We start from the raw sequence: 17924 nt of genomic DNA on the forward strand, positions 1-17924 counted from the left end.
CCGTACGGTCAATAAAGCTGGTCATAGATCAGCACCTGCTGGTGGCCTTCGCCCTCGAGTGACTGTGTGTGTGGTGTTTATTTTCTACAGCCATGCTCCTATGCTTGATTTCTCCTTTGATCATTCAGAGGAGCGCCCTCTAGAGGCTTTTGAGGACATCTTTGCTAGTTATGAGAGTAAGAAGTAAGTGGACTTGAGCAGAACATTGAGGTCAGATAGGGAGAGCTTGGCGGCTCGGGAAGGCTGGGTTTCTGGTATTTTGAGCAAACTCAAATACCACATTCAGATGTTCACAGAATCCAGAAGCTAGCTCTATTCTTTCTTTGTGATCAAAGGGCAAGCCAGAGTTTGTATTTAACCTGGTTGTTCAAAGAAATCCACAACATGCACTCATAAATCCCAGTCGGGACCTTGAGGTTTATTACTTCTAAGTACTCCCAAGTGGAAAGGAAACCATAAAGCGTCCTTTATTAGGGAAGCGGGTTCACTTCCTTGTTGGTTGACGCACTATTAGCAGTGCGTCCCCAGCCCCCAGTGCCAATCCCACCTGTTTGACCTCCTGTTGTTCTGATCCGAGTGGTAAGTGAACCAGTGCATGAGTCCAGGCCTTTGCTGAGTGGGGTGCCTACCCCCGTTTTAACACCCCGTCAGGTCAAAACCAGAGTAAAAACAGCATGGATTCACCACTGAAGCTTAAAGGAATAGTTCACCAAATTAAGGGCCTTTTAGAATTTAACACATTTGCCTGCATTTGTTCATTGTACGTGATTTCTTTTTGTGGTGGAGGGTGTATCCTTTTCCGAATGTCGGTTAACAACATTGGTGTTGGGTTCCTGTACTTTCCCTTCCCCGTTTAACTCACCTCACTCCCTCTGTCTCCTCCCCCTACCTTTTCACCGGGCTGAATCAGGGACATGCATGCCCAAATCATCAACTCCATTAAGGACTTGCAGTTAGATGGGGAAGATCCACGTAAGCTGCTGCAATCCTGGGGTCGCCTGCGGTTCCCGCGCCACGTCCTCCAGTGAGTTTGACCGCTGACCCCCCCTCTGGCTCGGAATGGATGGGTCCACCTTGCTGACCCTTCATGCCTTGACATCTTCGGTTGGCATCGAAGCCAATGCTTGAGGCTCTTTGCTAAGCTTAGTTCTGAAACGTTCCCTACTCCCAAACTTTCCCAAATATGCACCGTTACTTATCGGCTCGCCTTGTGATTTACTGTTTAACCCCAACCACCCCTAACCCTGCACACATAATATCCATCTAACAAGTATGCCGATTATTTTTAGATGACTCCCTAGTGGTGTATATTAGAGGAATGCAGAGTTTATGAGCCGAAAGCAGTTTAATCTTCATTAGCGCTCGAGCTTGGAATGGTATCCACATGCTAACATGCTGCATGAACTTATGAGACCCACCCATTGAGTCTGTAATGTTTTAAGAGCTGTGGAAAGCTTCAGAATGGTTGCTTATGTAGATCACAGACATCGAATACACTTAAATTGTAAACTTGTCCTCTAAAGTAGGAATGCCTTAGATTAGTTGAGCATCAATAAAAATGTCCATCATTCCTCCCTCCCACGATGTTCTGATCTCCTCAAAACCATCATCTCTGTTATGGTGTATACATGCTAGATTTAACCCCAGAAAACACTGCGAATCCATGGATTTCAATAGGGATGTTAAACGAATGTGAACTTGGTTTTTTCTACACCATTGCATAAACAAATCTTGTGCGTTCTTCTCCGTAAAATGCTTCTTAAGTGCTTAGGTTTGCTCACGTCATACAAGCCAACGCATGACTCACTCTACTAACATGTAATCTCCCTTCGCTTCTCAACAAACCATCAACCCTACTCTTTCTCCCTCCCTACAGGAAAAACAAGAACCCCAAGACCAAGCAACTCATTCCCAAGGTAAAGCTGTCACTTGCTGAAATGGTCTAACTGCATATTTAAACGAGTTCTGTCTAGGTGTTTGACTTTCAAGATACTGCAAGTGGATTCTGCAGATTTCTTTTGTAATTTCCTCTGGTATTGGTAGGTGTCAGCTTATGTTAAAGGGGATATAACACGCACAGTTTGGCCCAGTCTTATTTTAATAGAGTAGTATTGCATCCTTTACATATCCGAAGAGTCTTTAGTTTTATTAGATTTATAGAAGAAAGATACAGCTTTACGATTCTCTCGGAAAACATCCAAGTTCCTGGAGGCGCACCGTAGGCGGAGCTAAAGAGTCACATGCATTTGCGGGCTGATTGCCAACTAGCAAATTTGATGCAGTTTTAATTGACGCCTGCATTTCCGAATCATGACTGGGACCTTTTATCGCTGGGACTGCTCCATCTTTGAATATCAAATGATGTGCAAATCCAGCGCCGAACTGGGCCTTGTTTATAAAAGATTCGGGAGCAAACAATTTAACACATTTGCGAATCAGAACTCAGAATGCATGAAATAGCATTAGACCTCCCCCTTTAACATCAGCATGGTCAAGATTGTTGGGCTAGTAGATCAAAACAACCCCGCCATTGCAAAAATTTTGGCATGCGAATAGAAAATCATAGCGTACTCTGCAAACTTTTTAAAAACTCAAAGATAGTTAATAGTAATTAATAATTCTTGTGTACTGCTTAGACACTGTGCAAATTGCAGGCTGTTTAATGTTTCAGGCCGACATCTCAGCATGGTTTGTAATCATGGGATTGCACCATAAAAGCATATAGCCACTATTAATCTGAACAAAATTCAAAAGAATCACTTACAGCACCTTTAACTTGTTAGCATTTGCAGCACAGCTGGTACATTTCCATCACCATTGGTGAAAGTGTGAAGTTTAGCCACGATTGTTTATGACTTTCCGTTACATGTGCGGTGCTGGGTAAATGTTTTGAAACTCTACCGCTGCAGCTCAGGCTGGAATGAGATTTTCCATGTCGTCATGTAGCCATGGCATTCATGTGGCAAAATAAGGTCTCTTTGTGTGAGAGACTGACTTTCTGTTTTTGTGTGTTTGGGCAGAACCTGTTGGACTCTTGCTCGCTGAAGTTTATAGTGGGCCTCCATGACCGCACCACCAAGTCTTTGCTTCATCTGCACAAGAAGAAACGTCCTCCCAGCATCAGTGCCCAGTTTCAAGTAAAAAAAAAAAAAACTAAATTAGATTAGCATGGCTGTTAATGCCAATTTGGTGATTCTGATTAAAAACAAATGCAATGTTCCAGAACCTAGTGGAAGCGTTGTAAGGCATCATAATCAGTAATTTCATATATTTCTTCAAGTATATTTCATTTAGTGCTTAAAATTATTGATATAATATTATAATAGAAAAATATTATTTGAGCCAATATTTTTTCGCTGTGCACTGTTACATTTAGAGTTACATGCTGTTTTGCTTGGCATCATGCTAAAATCAAAGTATTGTGCCATGTGCTCTGCATGAGAAGAGCTGTTTGTGTAGCTGCCTTTATAGCTAGTAGACAAAGGAATAACAAATCTCACTAGGTTTTGGAACTGTTTGGCATCATTTGTGTTTTTCTACTTGTCTTCCACTCAATATTATGATATTTCTCTATCTTGTAGACATCTCTTAGTAAGCTTCTGGAAACTCTGGGGAAGGCAGAACCATTTTTCATCCGATGCCTCCGTTCTAATGCTGAGAAGGTGCAAATTAAATGTCATTGTTCACCCTATTCAAGTTGATCTTGATTTTAAGTCCATTAATCTATTTATTTTTCATATAGATTGCTGGTCTTGTTTTGAGCTGTTCATCTAAGCACAAAATCTTTGATATGAGATCTAATTTTAATTTTTCCCCCCCCTGGTGTTCAGAAGGAAATGTGTTTTGATGAAGCACTCATTGTGCAGCAGCTGCGGTACACAGGCATGTTGGAAACAGTGCGCATCAGGCGGTCAGGTTATGGAGCCAAATACACCTTTCAGGTAATGACCTAATGAACCGCTAACCCTAAAATTTTACCTGAGTGTGTAATTTGGCTGTCTGAATAAACAAAGCTCATTTCTGTATTACAGGAGTTTACTGAGCAGTTTCGTGTGTTGCTGCCAAAGAAGGCTACGTCCCTGGAGGACATATCATCTCTATTGCACAGGCTTGGCTTTGACCACACTACCTACCAGATTGGGAAAACCAAGGTCAGCATTTTTCCTAGTACCCCAAAAGGTTTAATCGGCAACTTTTCTAGTCTTGGCCTTTTTAATAGTTATCTCTGGTATTGTTCATTTTCTACAGGTGTATCTCAAAGAGCTCGAAAGGCAAAAGCTTCAAGACATCCTTCACAAGGATGTCATGCACAAAATCATTTTCTTGCAGCATTGGTTTAGAGCTAAAATGCAGAGGATGGAGTTTATTAGAATGAGAGAGGCGGCCATCTTAATCCAGGTATATCAAAATTTGTTTTGTGTTTGGGCAGTATTCTTGCCGTTTTGTCTAATATTTGATTTGATCGACTTTGCAGCGCTCATGGTGCAGCTACCGCAAAGAGAAGTTCTACCAAGCAGCGGTTCTGATCCAGTCAGCATGGCGATGTTCCAAACAGAGAGCTGAATATGGACAAAAACGAGCATCTGTCACAAAGATACAGGCATTTGCAAGAGGGCATTCAGCTCGCAAACGGTATAGACATCACACAAAATAACAAGAAATCAAAAGCAAATGTATTTACTTTCATAATGCACATTGTGGGCTTATTAAGCATGATTTGGCAAGTTTTGGATTGGGTCTTGTTAGGTACTACTCCCTAAAGGAAGAGAAGAGAAAAAGAGAGGAAGAGGAAGCTCGGAGAAGAAAAGAGGAGGAGGAGGAAGCAGCGCGACGAGCCAAGGAGGCAGAAGAGGCCGCTAGGCAAGCTAAAGAGGCTGAGGAGGCAGCCAGACGAATCAGAGAGGAAGAAGAGGCAGCCAGGCGTGCCAGAGAGAAAGAGGAAGCAGCTAGAAGAAAGAAAGAGCAAGAAGAAGAGGAAGCTCGGCTTGCTTTAGAGGCTGAGCGGAAGGCTGCAGAGCAGCAGGAGAAGACGCCACTACAGCAACCAACGGCACCAGGCAAGCAGTCTGACGATGTGGAGACTCTAGTGCTGGAGCACCCTAAGGCTCCTGTGGATGTTGAGATTGAAAGTAAGGGCAGGGCTCAAGTTGATCTCTCAAAAGACCAAAATCATTCTGAGAAGGTTCCTCAAGTGGAGGCTGGTCCTCACCCTGAGGTTAAGGAATGCCAGAAGCAAAAGGAAAATGGATCTTCTGCACATCCCAGAGAAGAAGGTACACATGCTAATCCCACATCTCCTGAAATCCCAACTGGACAAAGCCAAAACAGAGCTCCTTCGCTCTCCAAACTTCCAGCATCCAGAAGTCAGGAGAAACGGGAGCTTAGGAGACAACGTGGCCTAGAGCACAACCAGAGAGAAAGTGAGCGGGCAGCTTCGGTTGGAAAAGACGATACTTCCATCAAGAGCAAAACCCTGGAGAGTCCAGGAAAAGCAGACGCCAAGCTGAAGGCACACTCAGACAGCAAAGAGTTGGATCAGTACACCTTTGTGTCTTGGAAAGTAGACAAGACGAAGAGGGATGCCAAAGAAGTTCCACCTGAACTTGTTCGACCTTCCACCTTACCCTTAGATATCCCTACTTCTGGGCCTGGAAGAAATGGCTACACTGACCCATCCATCACTGCTCAACCTGCTCTTGCCAAAGAAGAGGCCAACAGGAAAAAAGAACCATCAAGAAGCAACACCCAGCCAGAAAACCTCATAGTGCAACCCCGCAGTCTGGAGGACAGGAATATCAAAACTCTCCAGTATGGTTTATGTTCTCCTTCTTGTGTATCTTTATTTATCTCCTTATATGATTCTGACGATACCTTCTGTCTGGTTTTCCCAATTTTACCAGGAACCGTGGGATCTCTATGTCACTAGGCGATGTATCCAAAATAGGTTTGGGCGCTTCATCACAGGTAATGTTGGCTTGATTTAACTAGTTAACACAATGGTAAACAAAGGAAAACATTGTTTTTTTGTTTGTGCCTTGAAGTTTGTTTGACTGGCAGGCTTCCCATTGGTATGCAACCAGACGATCTGATGTTCTCATTACATTTGGTACTTTAGGGTTATAATTTAAACAATCGCTTGAGTTTTAGTGATCATGCTTCTCTGGCTGATTCAGGGCAAAACTCGTCAAAGACGCAGGCGTCGACTTGCCCTTGCACGTATATGTTTGCCCATTAAAAGTGTTGAAATGGAGGATGCAGAGCACTGGACGTTTCCTTTGTCCCCCATGAGTCCATTCGAGGTGGTGTATTGCAGCCTAAAATTTGATGCTGTCCTGGGATCTGTGGTGTGGGGGCTGCTGGTGGATTAACAGCTTAGAATCCTGTGAGGGATTGCAGATATCTTTAACTTGTGTTAAGGAAAAATAAACGATAGAGCTTGCTCTGATTGGCTAAAACTTCATTCAGTGCAAATTCTGAAAGCTCAATGGCCTTTAAAACTGGATTTACGGGGTGACAAACTGTAATCTCAAAATTCAGTGGCACACAATTTCAGACTCTGGTTTATTTCTTCTGTCTTTCCAACCATTCATGATTCTGTTTTCCAAGTAAATAATCATTGTACTTTTTAATTTACTCAGTTTGGGATAAATAAAGGCAGGCATTGACCCGCTTCAGCTTCCTTTAAGGGGTTATCTAAACGGGAAGAAGGAACTTTCTCCTTGACAGAGACAGGCTATTCACTATGCCATTGTTATCTAATCAGCAAAAATGGTTATGGTACTGTACACTAAACTATGCTGCATAATACTAAGACATTTGCTGTGTTCATAAATTTTGGTGTAGAGACAGTCCAGCACTGAGGTTGGTCCTGATAGAGTGAAGGCCAGCACATTGAAGGAAAAAGTTAATGACACCCACAGCCTGCGAGATACATCACCTGTCCAGCCATCTACACCAGAGAGGTACTGTCCTACCTACCAGTATTACCACTTTAACTACCTTCTGGTGTTGCCAAACCATTGCTTAGCCTAGACAGAACAAATCGTAGATGAGATCAGTTTATTCTCACATCCTCTACAGTATCCCTAGAGAATGTTATATAAAATGCATTGTGTTACGACTTGCATTTTGACAGATTTCTCAATGCAGCTCTATGTAAAATTGAACATAGCTAGAAATTTACTTGTTGGCATAGACTATATTTCGGGCCTTTGCTTTATCTGCAAGTCTATCTTTCCCAAAAGTAAATAGCTTTTTGACTCATCCAAAAAATGCACAGATCTGTAGTAGAATGTGGTCACGCAGAAAATCTGACTCATTGAGACTCATGGGAAATACAGCCCCATGCTTAGATCAGCAGTGCCTACTCGTACGTCTGACTCCTGGCATAGGTTATGCACTCCCTTATATAGATGCAAAGCATCTGCTATGAGAGAAGGGAGATTCCTGAAATTCCATAATCTGTGCGGAGGTGTGCAATCTCAATGATAGTGAAGTCCCTTGCCTAATGGGACCTCCCAGCATGCTATGCTTCTGCTTTGCTAGGATATTAATAATAAAATAGAAAACTCGCTACAACTAACTTTATGCAATGGTGCATTTTTGTTCAATAGGACAACAGGGTTTTTCAGAAAGATCCTAAAGAAGCGTCCACATAAAGAAGCTCAGACCCCAGAAGATGGAGACGTGAGCCTAGCTTCCTTTTTGGATCAAAAAGAAGGTACATACTGCAAAGACAGCATATGATTCTTTTAGATCATCGTATTTTTTGTCTATTTATTGGTTTGTTTGTTTGATAGCCACTTCTCCATCACGCTTGCACAATTCAAAGCCTAATGCGAGTCGACCTGCTCGGACAACCAGCATCATGATCAGTCACTCAACATCTCGGGCCTCTGAGCAGTGTAACCCCTCGCTGAACCGCGTGATCACCAATGCTAATGAGCTACGCCACCTTGATGAGTTCCTGGGCAATCAGGTCTGAAGAATGGATTGGACTGCAAGATGTTCAGCTTTTTCTAGTTGATTGTGTGGTTATGCATAATTGTGCAATCAATTAATGAGTGACTGAAGACTGTTAAGATTTGTTAAGTCATGTTTATAAAGTATACAATTTTTGACAAGCATTCTCTCAGGATTATTCTATCTCTTATGCGGTGTAGGTGAACGATTTGCGCTCACGGGGAAAGCAGCTTTCAGGAACAGAGCACATCTTTATTACTGCCACTATGCAGTTCAGAGAAAACATCAAGGGGATGTACTCGTTCTCTGTGAGTAGAGCTAATACGACACTCCTTAAAATTGCGCAAACACTAGAGTATAGAGCAAATATGCTGTGTACTATCCATGAATTTGTTGGTTTGCTGGGTCAAGTTGTATTATGGGCATTAGAAGAAACTTGTAGTTCGTTAATAATTTCTTCTTCGCTTACCTACAGAAACCTCATATTGGGTATAAAGCTTTGATGAATAGCTACCACAAAAAAGTGATCAGTCTAGCAGGAGAAAAGCAGAAAGGTGAAGTACCGCTGGTGGTTAATCTCTTCCAGTCAGTTCTGGATGGTTTCATCAGAGCGGAGATCAAAAAAGAAGAGGCTGAACCAACCAAGGTAAAAGTTCATGCATGCCCTTTTACCCTCTAGACTTTCATTATCTGATTTAAATGGTAGTTGTTATTGATCATTTGAATGCATGTAATCCTTTTGATTTACCTTGGATAAAATCTGTTTCAGCCCCCCAAAGGTCGTAAGATGAGAAGGAAGAAGGATAAGAGCGTAAGTAACTATATCCAACAGTCTACTGATTCATATTGACCCTGCTTTGTGAATTCTGAAGAAATGTAAATGTTTTGTCTGGATTTAGTTGGAGAATCCATTAGATCACGTGTTTACACACTACCAAGTCAACATCATGCAGTCTTGTGATCAGTGCACTTCCTACATCTGGGGAATGGAGAAGGCCTACATGTGCAGTTGTGAGTATCTCTTATACGTCCCCTATGGATTTGCCTTCATTTAGGCTGAGAACATTGTATGATGATTCATTTTTGTTTCAGATTGCAAAATGGTTTGCCATAAGAAGTGCATTTGTAAAATCGTCATAGACTGCTCTGCTTTCTGCTCCAAGAAGGTAAGAATCCAATCTTCTAAGCATTCTGGAAAAGCAGGTATTTCAAAATCTTGTTCAATTGGTCGATCTTTGCGTGCTTTGGGTCTAGTGTGATGATGAGCCTGGGTCACAACACTTTGGTGTGCGTGTTTGCAACCTGGTCAACAACAAGACCCCTGTGCCAATTGTGCTGGAGATAATGCTGGAACACGTGGAAATGAATGGACTGTACACAGAGGGCATTTACAGAAAGTCCGGCTCAGCCAATCGCATGAAGGCACTACACCAGTTCTTGGAAGCAGGTTAAGCATCATAGATATTTCCAGAACTCAATATCACATTGGGAAGAAGACCTTTCTGTAGTTTCACAGTCATATTTTTTACTTTTTTGTAGCTTATCCTGCCCACTCTGATAACTTTAAATAACTTTGTTTAATGACTGCATGTTTGTGTAGGCCCAGAGAATGTTTGTCTTGAGGATTACCCCATCCATGCTGTCACTGGCCTGGTCAAACAGTGGCTAAGGGAGTTGCCTGAACCTCTCATGACCTTCACGCATTACAACGACTTCCTCCGTGCCATAGGTTGGTCCCCACAACATTTTCTGTTGTCGTTTGGGTATCCTTTAGACATGCTATAACTCTTTTGTTGTCTTTCACAGAACTTCCTGAGAAGCAAGAGCAATTGCAAGCCATTTACAAAGTTTTGGAACAGCTTCCAACAGCCAACTTCAACACCTTGGAGAGGCTCGTTTTCCATCTTGTCAGGTACAGATGAGTACATGCAGTCCATAACACATGCTGTTGGTGCAAAACCACGTAGCTGTCAAGTTAACAATTTGGTTACATTATAGGGTTGCGAAGGAGGAGAAGAGCAATCGAATGACGCCAAACTCTCTGGCCATCGTTTTTGCTCCCTGCATTCTCTGCTGTCCGGACAGTGCCGACCCGCTCATGAGCATGAAGGACATCGCCAAAACCACCATGTAAAGACTTCATATCCACTTTGCAAGTTAGAGGGTTGTTAAGAATATTGTGTTGTTTAAACTGAATGGAGTCTCAAAACTGAACATTTCCTTTCTTCAGTTGTGTGGAGATGCTAATTAACGAACAAATCCGGAGATACAATGAGAAAATGGAGGAGATCGAGCAGCTGGAATACGCTGAGACATTGGCTGTCAATCAGCTCAAGCTAAAAAGACAAAACACGGTACATTTGACCTACCTTGACTGACCTGTCCTTTAACAGAACGCAATTCTGTATAATTTGCAAGTGGTTTGTTTTCAGATGCCTGTGAAAAATGTCCATATTTTTTCCCCTGAACAATCACTTTTCCCAACAGTCCCCAACCTTACATAAGGCACCTACAGAGAGTAATTTTCGCAACACTTTTTTTGCTTCTCGTTTTTATATCTCTATAGTGCTGGCATTTACCTCTCAGATTTATCACTCCTTACAAAGAAGTGGCGGTACGTATGTCCCTATGGTGTTGTGAACCCCAGTAGTTTGGCATGTTCATGCATCCAGTGTGCATGCAGTGTACAAGTCATGCCTCACTAATACTAACTCAATCCATTGCATGTGTTAGTGTCATTTTTGACCTGTAGACATTTAGACCTGTAGATAAGAGGGTGTCGGGTGTCAGGTGTCAGGTTGATGTTGTGGTAGGTGTGTGCTGGTTTTGGGTAGTCATTGCAGTGAATGGCATGAATTTCAAAGCTACGTAAAGTAATTTGCTGAATATTAAACAACGGGCAAATCTGTGATTTGTTTTTTTGGTTGTATAAGCATGCAGAAAGATTAAGCAGTCAGGTTTGACTGTTAATCTGTTTTTTCATTGCTACAAACCTTTGAAACTCATGCCTTGGAAACTTACAGACTTCAATTGTATTTAGTTCCACAATGAAATATTACATCCATCTAATTGGTTGAAATTCTTTCCCAGTAGACCTTTTCTCTTCCTCCAGACTTGACTCACCTTTGAAACATCTCTAGCACTCCTCATTTTCACTCCACAAGGGATTGTTGTGCCACACTTGAATTACAACTTCCCTCTTTTTACTTCATAGACTAACCACATGGGAGCAGACTTGAGTAAAATGAAAATGTTAATACTGTAGCACATGTGCCTTCAACCCTGCTCCTAGGGACCCACTGTCCTGCAGAGTTCAGCTCCAACCCTAATCACACACACCTTAACCAGCTAATCACGGTCTTCAGGATCATTAGAAAAGTCACAAGCCAGGTGAAGCAGGTTGGAAATAAACTTTGCAGGACAGTGGGTCCCCAGGAGCAGGTTTGAAGACCTATGCCAGGGGTCACCAAACTCGGTCCTATAAAGCCGGTGTCCTACAGAGTTTAGCTCCAGCCCTATCAAACACACCTGAACTAGCTAATCAAGGTCTTGCTAGGTATACTTGAAACTTACAGGCAGGTGTGTTGAGGCAAGCTGGAGCTAAACTCTGTAAAACACCAGCCCTCCAGGACTGAGACTGAGCTTGAATCAGTCGATCTCATTATCTTGAGATGAAGTTGGTATCTGTTTGGACACTAGATTCGGGAGAAGCCAGCTTCTGACCTTTGTGTTGTACCTGAGAACGAGCCCCTGGATTCAGACACTGAAGCTGAGAGAAACCTGATGGAGCGGATCAAGTCTATCAAACAGGAGAAGTATGTAGATGTAGAGGAAATCTCACAAGTAACCACGCTGCATGATTCTTGAATGCCTTTTTTTTTTTTTGGTTTGTGTTCCAGAGAGGACCTTGCCTGCAGGCTACCAGAACTAGAACAACCTGGTTCTGATCAGGAGAACCTTGACTCTGAGGCGTCAGTCAGCTCTGAGAGCCTGTTGGATGAGCGAACGGTCTGTTCGGACATGGAATTGTATTAAGGTACAGACTCCATTTGTTTTGGACCAGTCCTTTGCTTTTCCTCTGCAGTAGTCACCCATGTGTGGGTCCTGTCCTTGTTGTGTGTGTGGCGCAGGTCTGGACGGGATGCTCCTGGCGCATTTAAAGAGGGTGGCGGTGCCATCCGCTCTGTAGTAGGTTGTGATGTCATCTAACCCAGGTGTCTGTTATGTGCATGTTGGCGGTGATGGAATAAGACACTGCATGTTGTCTTTCTTTTATGACTTTTGGTGGCATGTCTTGGGTTCTGCTTTGGGCTTTCTTCTGCTCGGGGGTTGATTGGTTCTGTTTCCCTATTGTAGGACAAACAATCGTATTGCCAAGATTATCCAAACCAGCTTGCCTTCCTAAATCTGTCACCCTGGCCCAAGGAGGCAGCACATGGGCTGACGCCCCCTCTCTTACTTCACTGTCTTCTCCCAGGCTTCAGCTCCAGCGTCGCCACCCTATCATCCCCAAAACGGTCAAGTTGCCCCCAGGAGTCCTATGCCACCCAGCTGTACAGTCCCTCCCTCCCCGCAAAGCCCAGTCCCTCACCCTCGTCCAGCGGCGCGAGCAACCCGGCCGCCGCAAAGACAGCATCCAGTCCCTCTACATCACCGCTGGAACAGAGCTCCTCTTCCCGCCCTCACCTACAACCTCAGACACTTCCAGCACACAGGAGCTCCAGACATCCTCGCGACGTTTCTCGGACCCAGACATTGCTTTCGTAAAGGAAGAGGTTTGAGTTGCAAAGCTGCCTGCTCTTGAAAGAACAATTCGAATGGTTGTCGTTATTGGCGCTGACTGCTTGCCGTAGTGACTGATAAAGAGAATTGTCTCACCTAGCACTTTTCCATACTAATAATATATTGGATTTTTAAAGAGACTTTTTAAGACTCCGATTTGTGCTGCATATAGGCATTGGCATGCATCAATGCTTGATTTTTGTTTTTACTTTTTTAGCATCAAGAAAACAGTCTTGCACCTTTTGTGTCTTTTAATGAACAGGAAAAGACTAATTCAACCATGAGGAGTGATACCTTGATGTTTTGTGGACTGATTTATTTGTACAGCCAAGGCTTCATTCATCTTAAATAGACACTTAAGCTGTAGATCCTCCTTTAATTCCTGCACAAGAACTCAATGGACAAGTTTTGACTAGAAGGGGGAAGGATGCAGCACTAGCCACTTTCCTCTTGGACCAGAATGCCATAACCGAATGCAATTTTCCAGAATAACTCTTTCTTTTCGAAAAGCGATGACACTTTGGATCTGTGTGGATGTCTATTCAGAATAGCTTGGTGGTAGGACTAAATACAGTTTAGTGGCCAAGCCATTGTGTTTAATACTAAAGTCAAGAGTTACGAATGTTGTTGAATGTTGAATGAAAATTATGGAACGAATGACGGCTGGATGTCTATGATGTAAATTATGTTTTGCATCATGAGGACTGTATGTGCCTACTAGTATCGCTGTTTTTGAGTCCCCAGTGACATTTTTGCATTTAATGGAGAAATGACTAATTATTCTCCTACAATACAGTTTGTACTGGCCACAAACATTATTCTTTCTGACTTCATTTTTTGCTCCAGTGGTACCATTGACCACCTATTCTTGCTTTTCTTGTTCAACAATAATCTTAAATATCACCTTTAAATGAATGGGGACAGAACATCAATTTCTGAACACAAAAATTGTTCATTCATTACAGATTTCTTATATATCGTGTTTATTATTAAATGTGTTTTTAGTTGTCATTTTAATACAAAATTCAGTTGTATTGGGTAGGGTGAAAAAGATCAGTTGCGTAATTCATTTAATTTACAAACAAGCAGCATAAATATTAGTGCATCTCTAGTCTGAATGTTGCTAGATATATATCCCGATCTGGGAATCAGTGGTCTAGTTTGCTCTGTGCTTCACTGACAATAAGAATGTCCAGAAAGGCCTGTTCAAATAAAGTGCAGAATCAATCCAGATAAAGGTATTAGGAGGTGCAGAGTCCTTCCCAACCTTGCTCCTGTACCATGGCTTCTTATATGAACTGCTTCATACTTGGGTAATGGTTGTTCTGTTAAGAAAGAAAGAAGTGTTCATAAAACTATTAGTTAATATGCATTGACCAAAATATGTGCACTGTCTGGCATGCAAAAATATATCCCTGTAGAACATGTTTGACTATTTAGAACTACTTATTAGATTACAAGCACACTGAAACTTAAAATGCATAACATTAAGAGATTTTACAACACACCTTTGACCACCAGTTGTGTACTGTGATCAATTCCCAAAGCTGGGACAAAACAGAGATATGTTCCTCCATCAGAGAGCTGAAGATCATTGAGTTTGAGAATGACACGGCCCTTCTTAAGCTCCTCAGGTAAAACTTCTACTCTGTTCTTGTATGCTGGGTGTTGTTCCTTTACAGAAACTTTTCCGTGGATAATATCGAATACGTTCCTGATGTCGTTGTGTCTCCAGTGGACTGTCAGATGTTTTTTTTCAAATGTAATATGTCTGTGGCTGCACATCAAGTTGACAGAGCTTCCTTCAGTGCCTTCGACTACCTGATGGAGAGAGGCTAGAAAACACAACAGCTTTAGTTTCACATCACTTAATTCGTTCACTAATATCATACAGTTGTGTCCAAAAGCTTGAAACTACCCTGAAAATCTAAGATTTTTTTTTCTCCTGAATACTTTTTAAATTTCTAGGTCTGGAATCCAAAGTAAAGTGTGATACTGATCATGTGACTCTTAGAACAGTCAGATTTTCATCCACTGAATTGCAAGATGCTCTTTGAAACATCTCAAATCATGCTGGACATGTTTTGTGATTTTATTATAATATGAAATCATGTTTGCTCTGTTCTCACCTGAATCTATTAACAGTGCCACCAGACAGATGAAACTGAACCTGAAAACCACGAAGGAACATTAAAAAAAGAGAGAATATCCTCAGCAATGTCAAGTCCAAAATAAATAAATGTTTGGTAACACTTTATTTTAGGGTCTCTTAACTAGTTGTGTATTAGCATGCATATTACTGGAATATTAGCCATTTATTAGTACTAATTAAGCACATATTAATGCTTTATTCTACATCCCTAATCATATTCAATACCTAAACTTAACTACCTTACTAACTATTAATAAGCAGCAAATTAGGAATTTATTGATGGAAAAGTCGTAGTTAATAGTGAATAAATGTTCTCTATTCTAAAGTGTTACCAAATGTTTTGCCATCATCAAATAATCCAAATAAAACCTTGCAACGCTACCCTGTCAAACAGCCACAGTAGACAGAAGTCAATTTCAAATAACTCAATCAAATTCTAGCAACACTGATTGGCTGCTGTTGTTGTTTTATTACACCAAACGGCTGTGATTGGTCCAGACTTTAACCAGTCATGCGCAGGGTTGGTTATGTTGTTTTTTGAATCTCACCTGTCAATGAATGATGAATGGACCAATTCTGAATTATTTCTTTTTAAAATGTGATTATTAACTTCCAATGACAGGAATTAAATGGCATATTTTCTATTGCATAAACAAAATGAGGGTCGTTCTATCCCACATTGCGTATTAAACATATTGACATATAAATGCAATGTCGCACGTTTCATCGTTTCCAAATCTCACGAGTACATTATACACTAAAAATGAATAACGATAGACTGTTATTGTCTAGACTGTATTAAACTCTGCATAGCGTGGTTTAGATTGAAAGAGCCTCCTTACCGTCGGTACATGTTGTAGTCTCCTGTATGTAAGAGTTACGCCGTCAAACGCTCCTGCTGCTGCTTATCAAGAAATTCGAAATTCGCGTTTTGCTTCTCCGCTTATAGTCTGCTTGGTAGGAGGGGCAATATAGTGCTGCCTGCTATATAGCATTTATGATCGACAAATCTAGCTTAATAAGTAGCATGAAAATAAAATACAATTTACAAATCTGTACAAAAACTTATATTTATTTAAAAATATTTTATACATAAAGACATAAAAGCCTGAAAGTATTAAACAATTACAGTTGATGTGATTTTCAGCAGCAGGTTATAACCATCTGGTAATGTATTTTCATTGCTGTTAGTGAAAAGCTAAATGAGCACCTTGAGTTTGCAGGGAATGGAGAATATAGGACACCGACTGAGGCACATATCCTGACCTATACAGAGGTGGAGTGTGACGAAACACTGTTTTAAATCAGCTTGTGCTGCATACTAAACTTTACTTGTGTTATTAGGGTATTTTGTCATTTAGCATTTTAGGTGGTTGTAAAAAATGGTTCTAAGACTGGGATCAAACTTATCTACCTGAGATATATCCAGCAAACCTCGAGACTTCCTACTCTTCACAATGAGTTTCATCTTAATTTCAGTCATTCCTACTAAAATTACAGGTGCTGAGACTGCAGTTATATATCTTTGCAATTTGAAAAGTCAAATACTCATCATAGGTCAATAACAATCACTAGCTTATGTTTTAGAAACTGTTTGACAAAACTAAATTCTTCTGGCAACTTTTGCCACGAGGGTCTCCGGATAATATCAAAAACCAACAGCCTATAAGAGGTGCTTTTCAGAAAATAGCAGGAAATTCATCGTGAAGAATTTCAAAATATCTGAAGTGTTTTAATTCCTCCCACAGAACAACATTAGTACAAACAAGTTAAATGTAGCGATGCAGCGAAATACTATTTTTTTAAATTTTTTAAACAAAGTTTTCATTTAGAAACCCGAAACCAAAAATAGTTTAAAAAACAGTAATAAATCAAATTGAATAAATAATCAACACTCAATAAAAAAAAAAAAAAAAGTTGCCTATAGCTACGTACATTTAAATTTTAAATAAGACAATATCAACTTTTAATGATATAATTAGGCTGTTTCTTCTATATAAACATTTAAAAGTTGGCTACAGGCCTACTAAAAACTTGTTTTCATGACATTTATTCATATGAAATGAATAAAGTAAAGTAGGCCTATAAAGACAACAAAGTAAAAATAATAATAATAGGCCTACATATCTATCTGAGAATGTTAGCCTACTGTTTCGGTCAATAATTTCGGTCCCCTAAAACCACTTTGGCTGAAAGCAAATTATTATATATATATTTTTTTAATTAATTATTTACATTTTTTGTTATTGTTATTTCAGCTGAAAATGTTCAGTTGCCAAAATTCCGGAGCTCCGTTAAACTATACCTTACTATTAGTTAGACTTACAGTATAGTTCTTCTCAAGTTGGGCTGCAACATTTAAAACATTACAACATTTCAAAAACATGTAGGCCTCCCAATAAAAATGTGACAATGTTGTGGCCTGACATTCATGAAAAATACTTTTTTTTCAGGAACACAATAAATTGATGTAGATGAATTGCTATCAATTCTGCATATATAGGCCTATGTCTTTATTTTAAAGTTGAGAAAATAGCAAAAGACAATAGGTGTTTCTTTTTAAACTGTACTGCAATTCCACCTTATGTCCAAGAGAGGGCAGTAGTGGAGTTCATATGACTCCACTAATTTTGCACATGGGAAATTTACGTTAAACTCACATGGGAAACATGGTTTTGGAAATTTTTCATTGTATAATTGTGTTAAACTCTTTCCCATATAAACTCTATGAGATTGCATTTGAAACCCACCAAAAATCTCAAAATGGAATCAACAACCTAAACAAATACTCGATGTAAAAGCTGTAATTTCATGTGATTGGCTGAGGCAGCCAGCAGGGTGCATGATATGATCTGACAGATAGAATTCAAACCAGTGTCAGATATTCTGTTTTCAAGATATCATTTTATTAACACAGAGATGCCTGTCACTCATTTGTACAAGTTTTTGAATGCTCCACAAGTAACCCCGAACATGCTCCATTTCCCATTGACTAGAATAGAGAGCTGTAGATCCTCCTTTAATTCCT

The 17924-nt window shown here is 40.7% G+C and overlaps 2 protein-coding genes across 9 annotated transcripts in view; one reads left to right on the plus strand and one right to left on the minus strand.

Moving 5' to 3' along the window:
* Positions 1-13968, plus strand: part of LOC306874886 (unconventional myosin-IXb-like) — a 46855-nt gene extending 32887 nt beyond the window's left edge. For 2 of the 8 annotated variants that reach the window (XM_079425186.1, XM_079425188.1), the window contains exons 15-40: positions 911-1024; positions 1877-1916; positions 3021-3137; positions 3582-3662; positions 3831-3941; positions 4032-4151; positions 4249-4398; positions 4475-4632; positions 4747-5808; positions 5901-5964; positions 6844-6962; positions 7614-7720; positions 7800-7978; positions 8163-8270; positions 8438-8608; positions 8732-8773; positions 8862-8973; positions 9055-9128; positions 9217-9409; positions 9563-9691; positions 9769-9874; positions 9961-10092; positions 10193-10316; positions 11662-11777; positions 11862-11998; positions 12319-13555. In XM_079425186.1, the coding sequence (XP_079281312.1) occupies positions 911-1024; positions 1877-1916; positions 3021-3137; positions 3582-3662; positions 3831-3941; positions 4032-4151; positions 4249-4398; positions 4475-4632; positions 4747-5808; positions 5901-5964; positions 6844-6962; positions 7614-7720; positions 7800-7978; positions 8163-8270; positions 8438-8608; positions 8732-8773; positions 8862-8973; positions 9055-9128; positions 9217-9409; positions 9563-9691; positions 9769-9874; positions 9961-10092; positions 10193-10316; positions 11662-11777; positions 11862-11997 (3865 nt within the window). In that variant the 3' untranslated portion in view covers position 11998; positions 12319-13555. Of the gene's footprint in view, positions 1-910; positions 1025-1876; positions 1917-3020; positions 3138-3581; positions 3663-3830; positions 3942-4031; positions 4152-4248; positions 4399-4474; positions 4633-4746; positions 5809-5900; positions 5965-6843; positions 6963-7613; positions 7721-7799; positions 7979-8162; positions 8271-8437; positions 8609-8731; positions 8774-8861; positions 8974-9054; positions 9129-9216; positions 9410-9562; positions 9692-9768; positions 9875-9960; positions 10093-10192; positions 10317-10528; positions 10577-11661; positions 11778-11861; positions 11999-12092; positions 12154-12318 lie in introns of those variants that run through there. The other 6 variants (XM_079425182.1, XM_079425184.1, XM_079425183.1 and 3 more) reach the window with 6 other exon arrangements.
* Positions 13050-15857, minus strand: LOC306874968 (programmed cell death 1 ligand 1). Its single transcript, XM_079425311.1, has 4 exons — positions 15739-15857; positions 14874-14914; positions 14253-14579; positions 13050-14069 (listed from the first exon to the last, which is right to left on the minus strand). Exons 1-4 carry the CDS (start codon positions 15747-15749, stop codon positions 13951-13953), a joined length of 498 nt encoding a protein of 165 aa, XP_079281437.1. The 5' UTR covers positions 15750-15857; the 3' UTR covers positions 13050-13950.
* Between the last annotated feature and the right edge of the window lie 2067 nt (positions 15858-17924).

This window comes from Barbus barbus, assembly GCF_936440315.1.
Source record: "Barbus barbus genome assembly, chromosome: 9".
Lineage (NCBI taxonomy): Eukaryota > Metazoa > Chordata > Actinopteri > Cypriniformes > Cyprinidae > Barbus > Barbus barbus.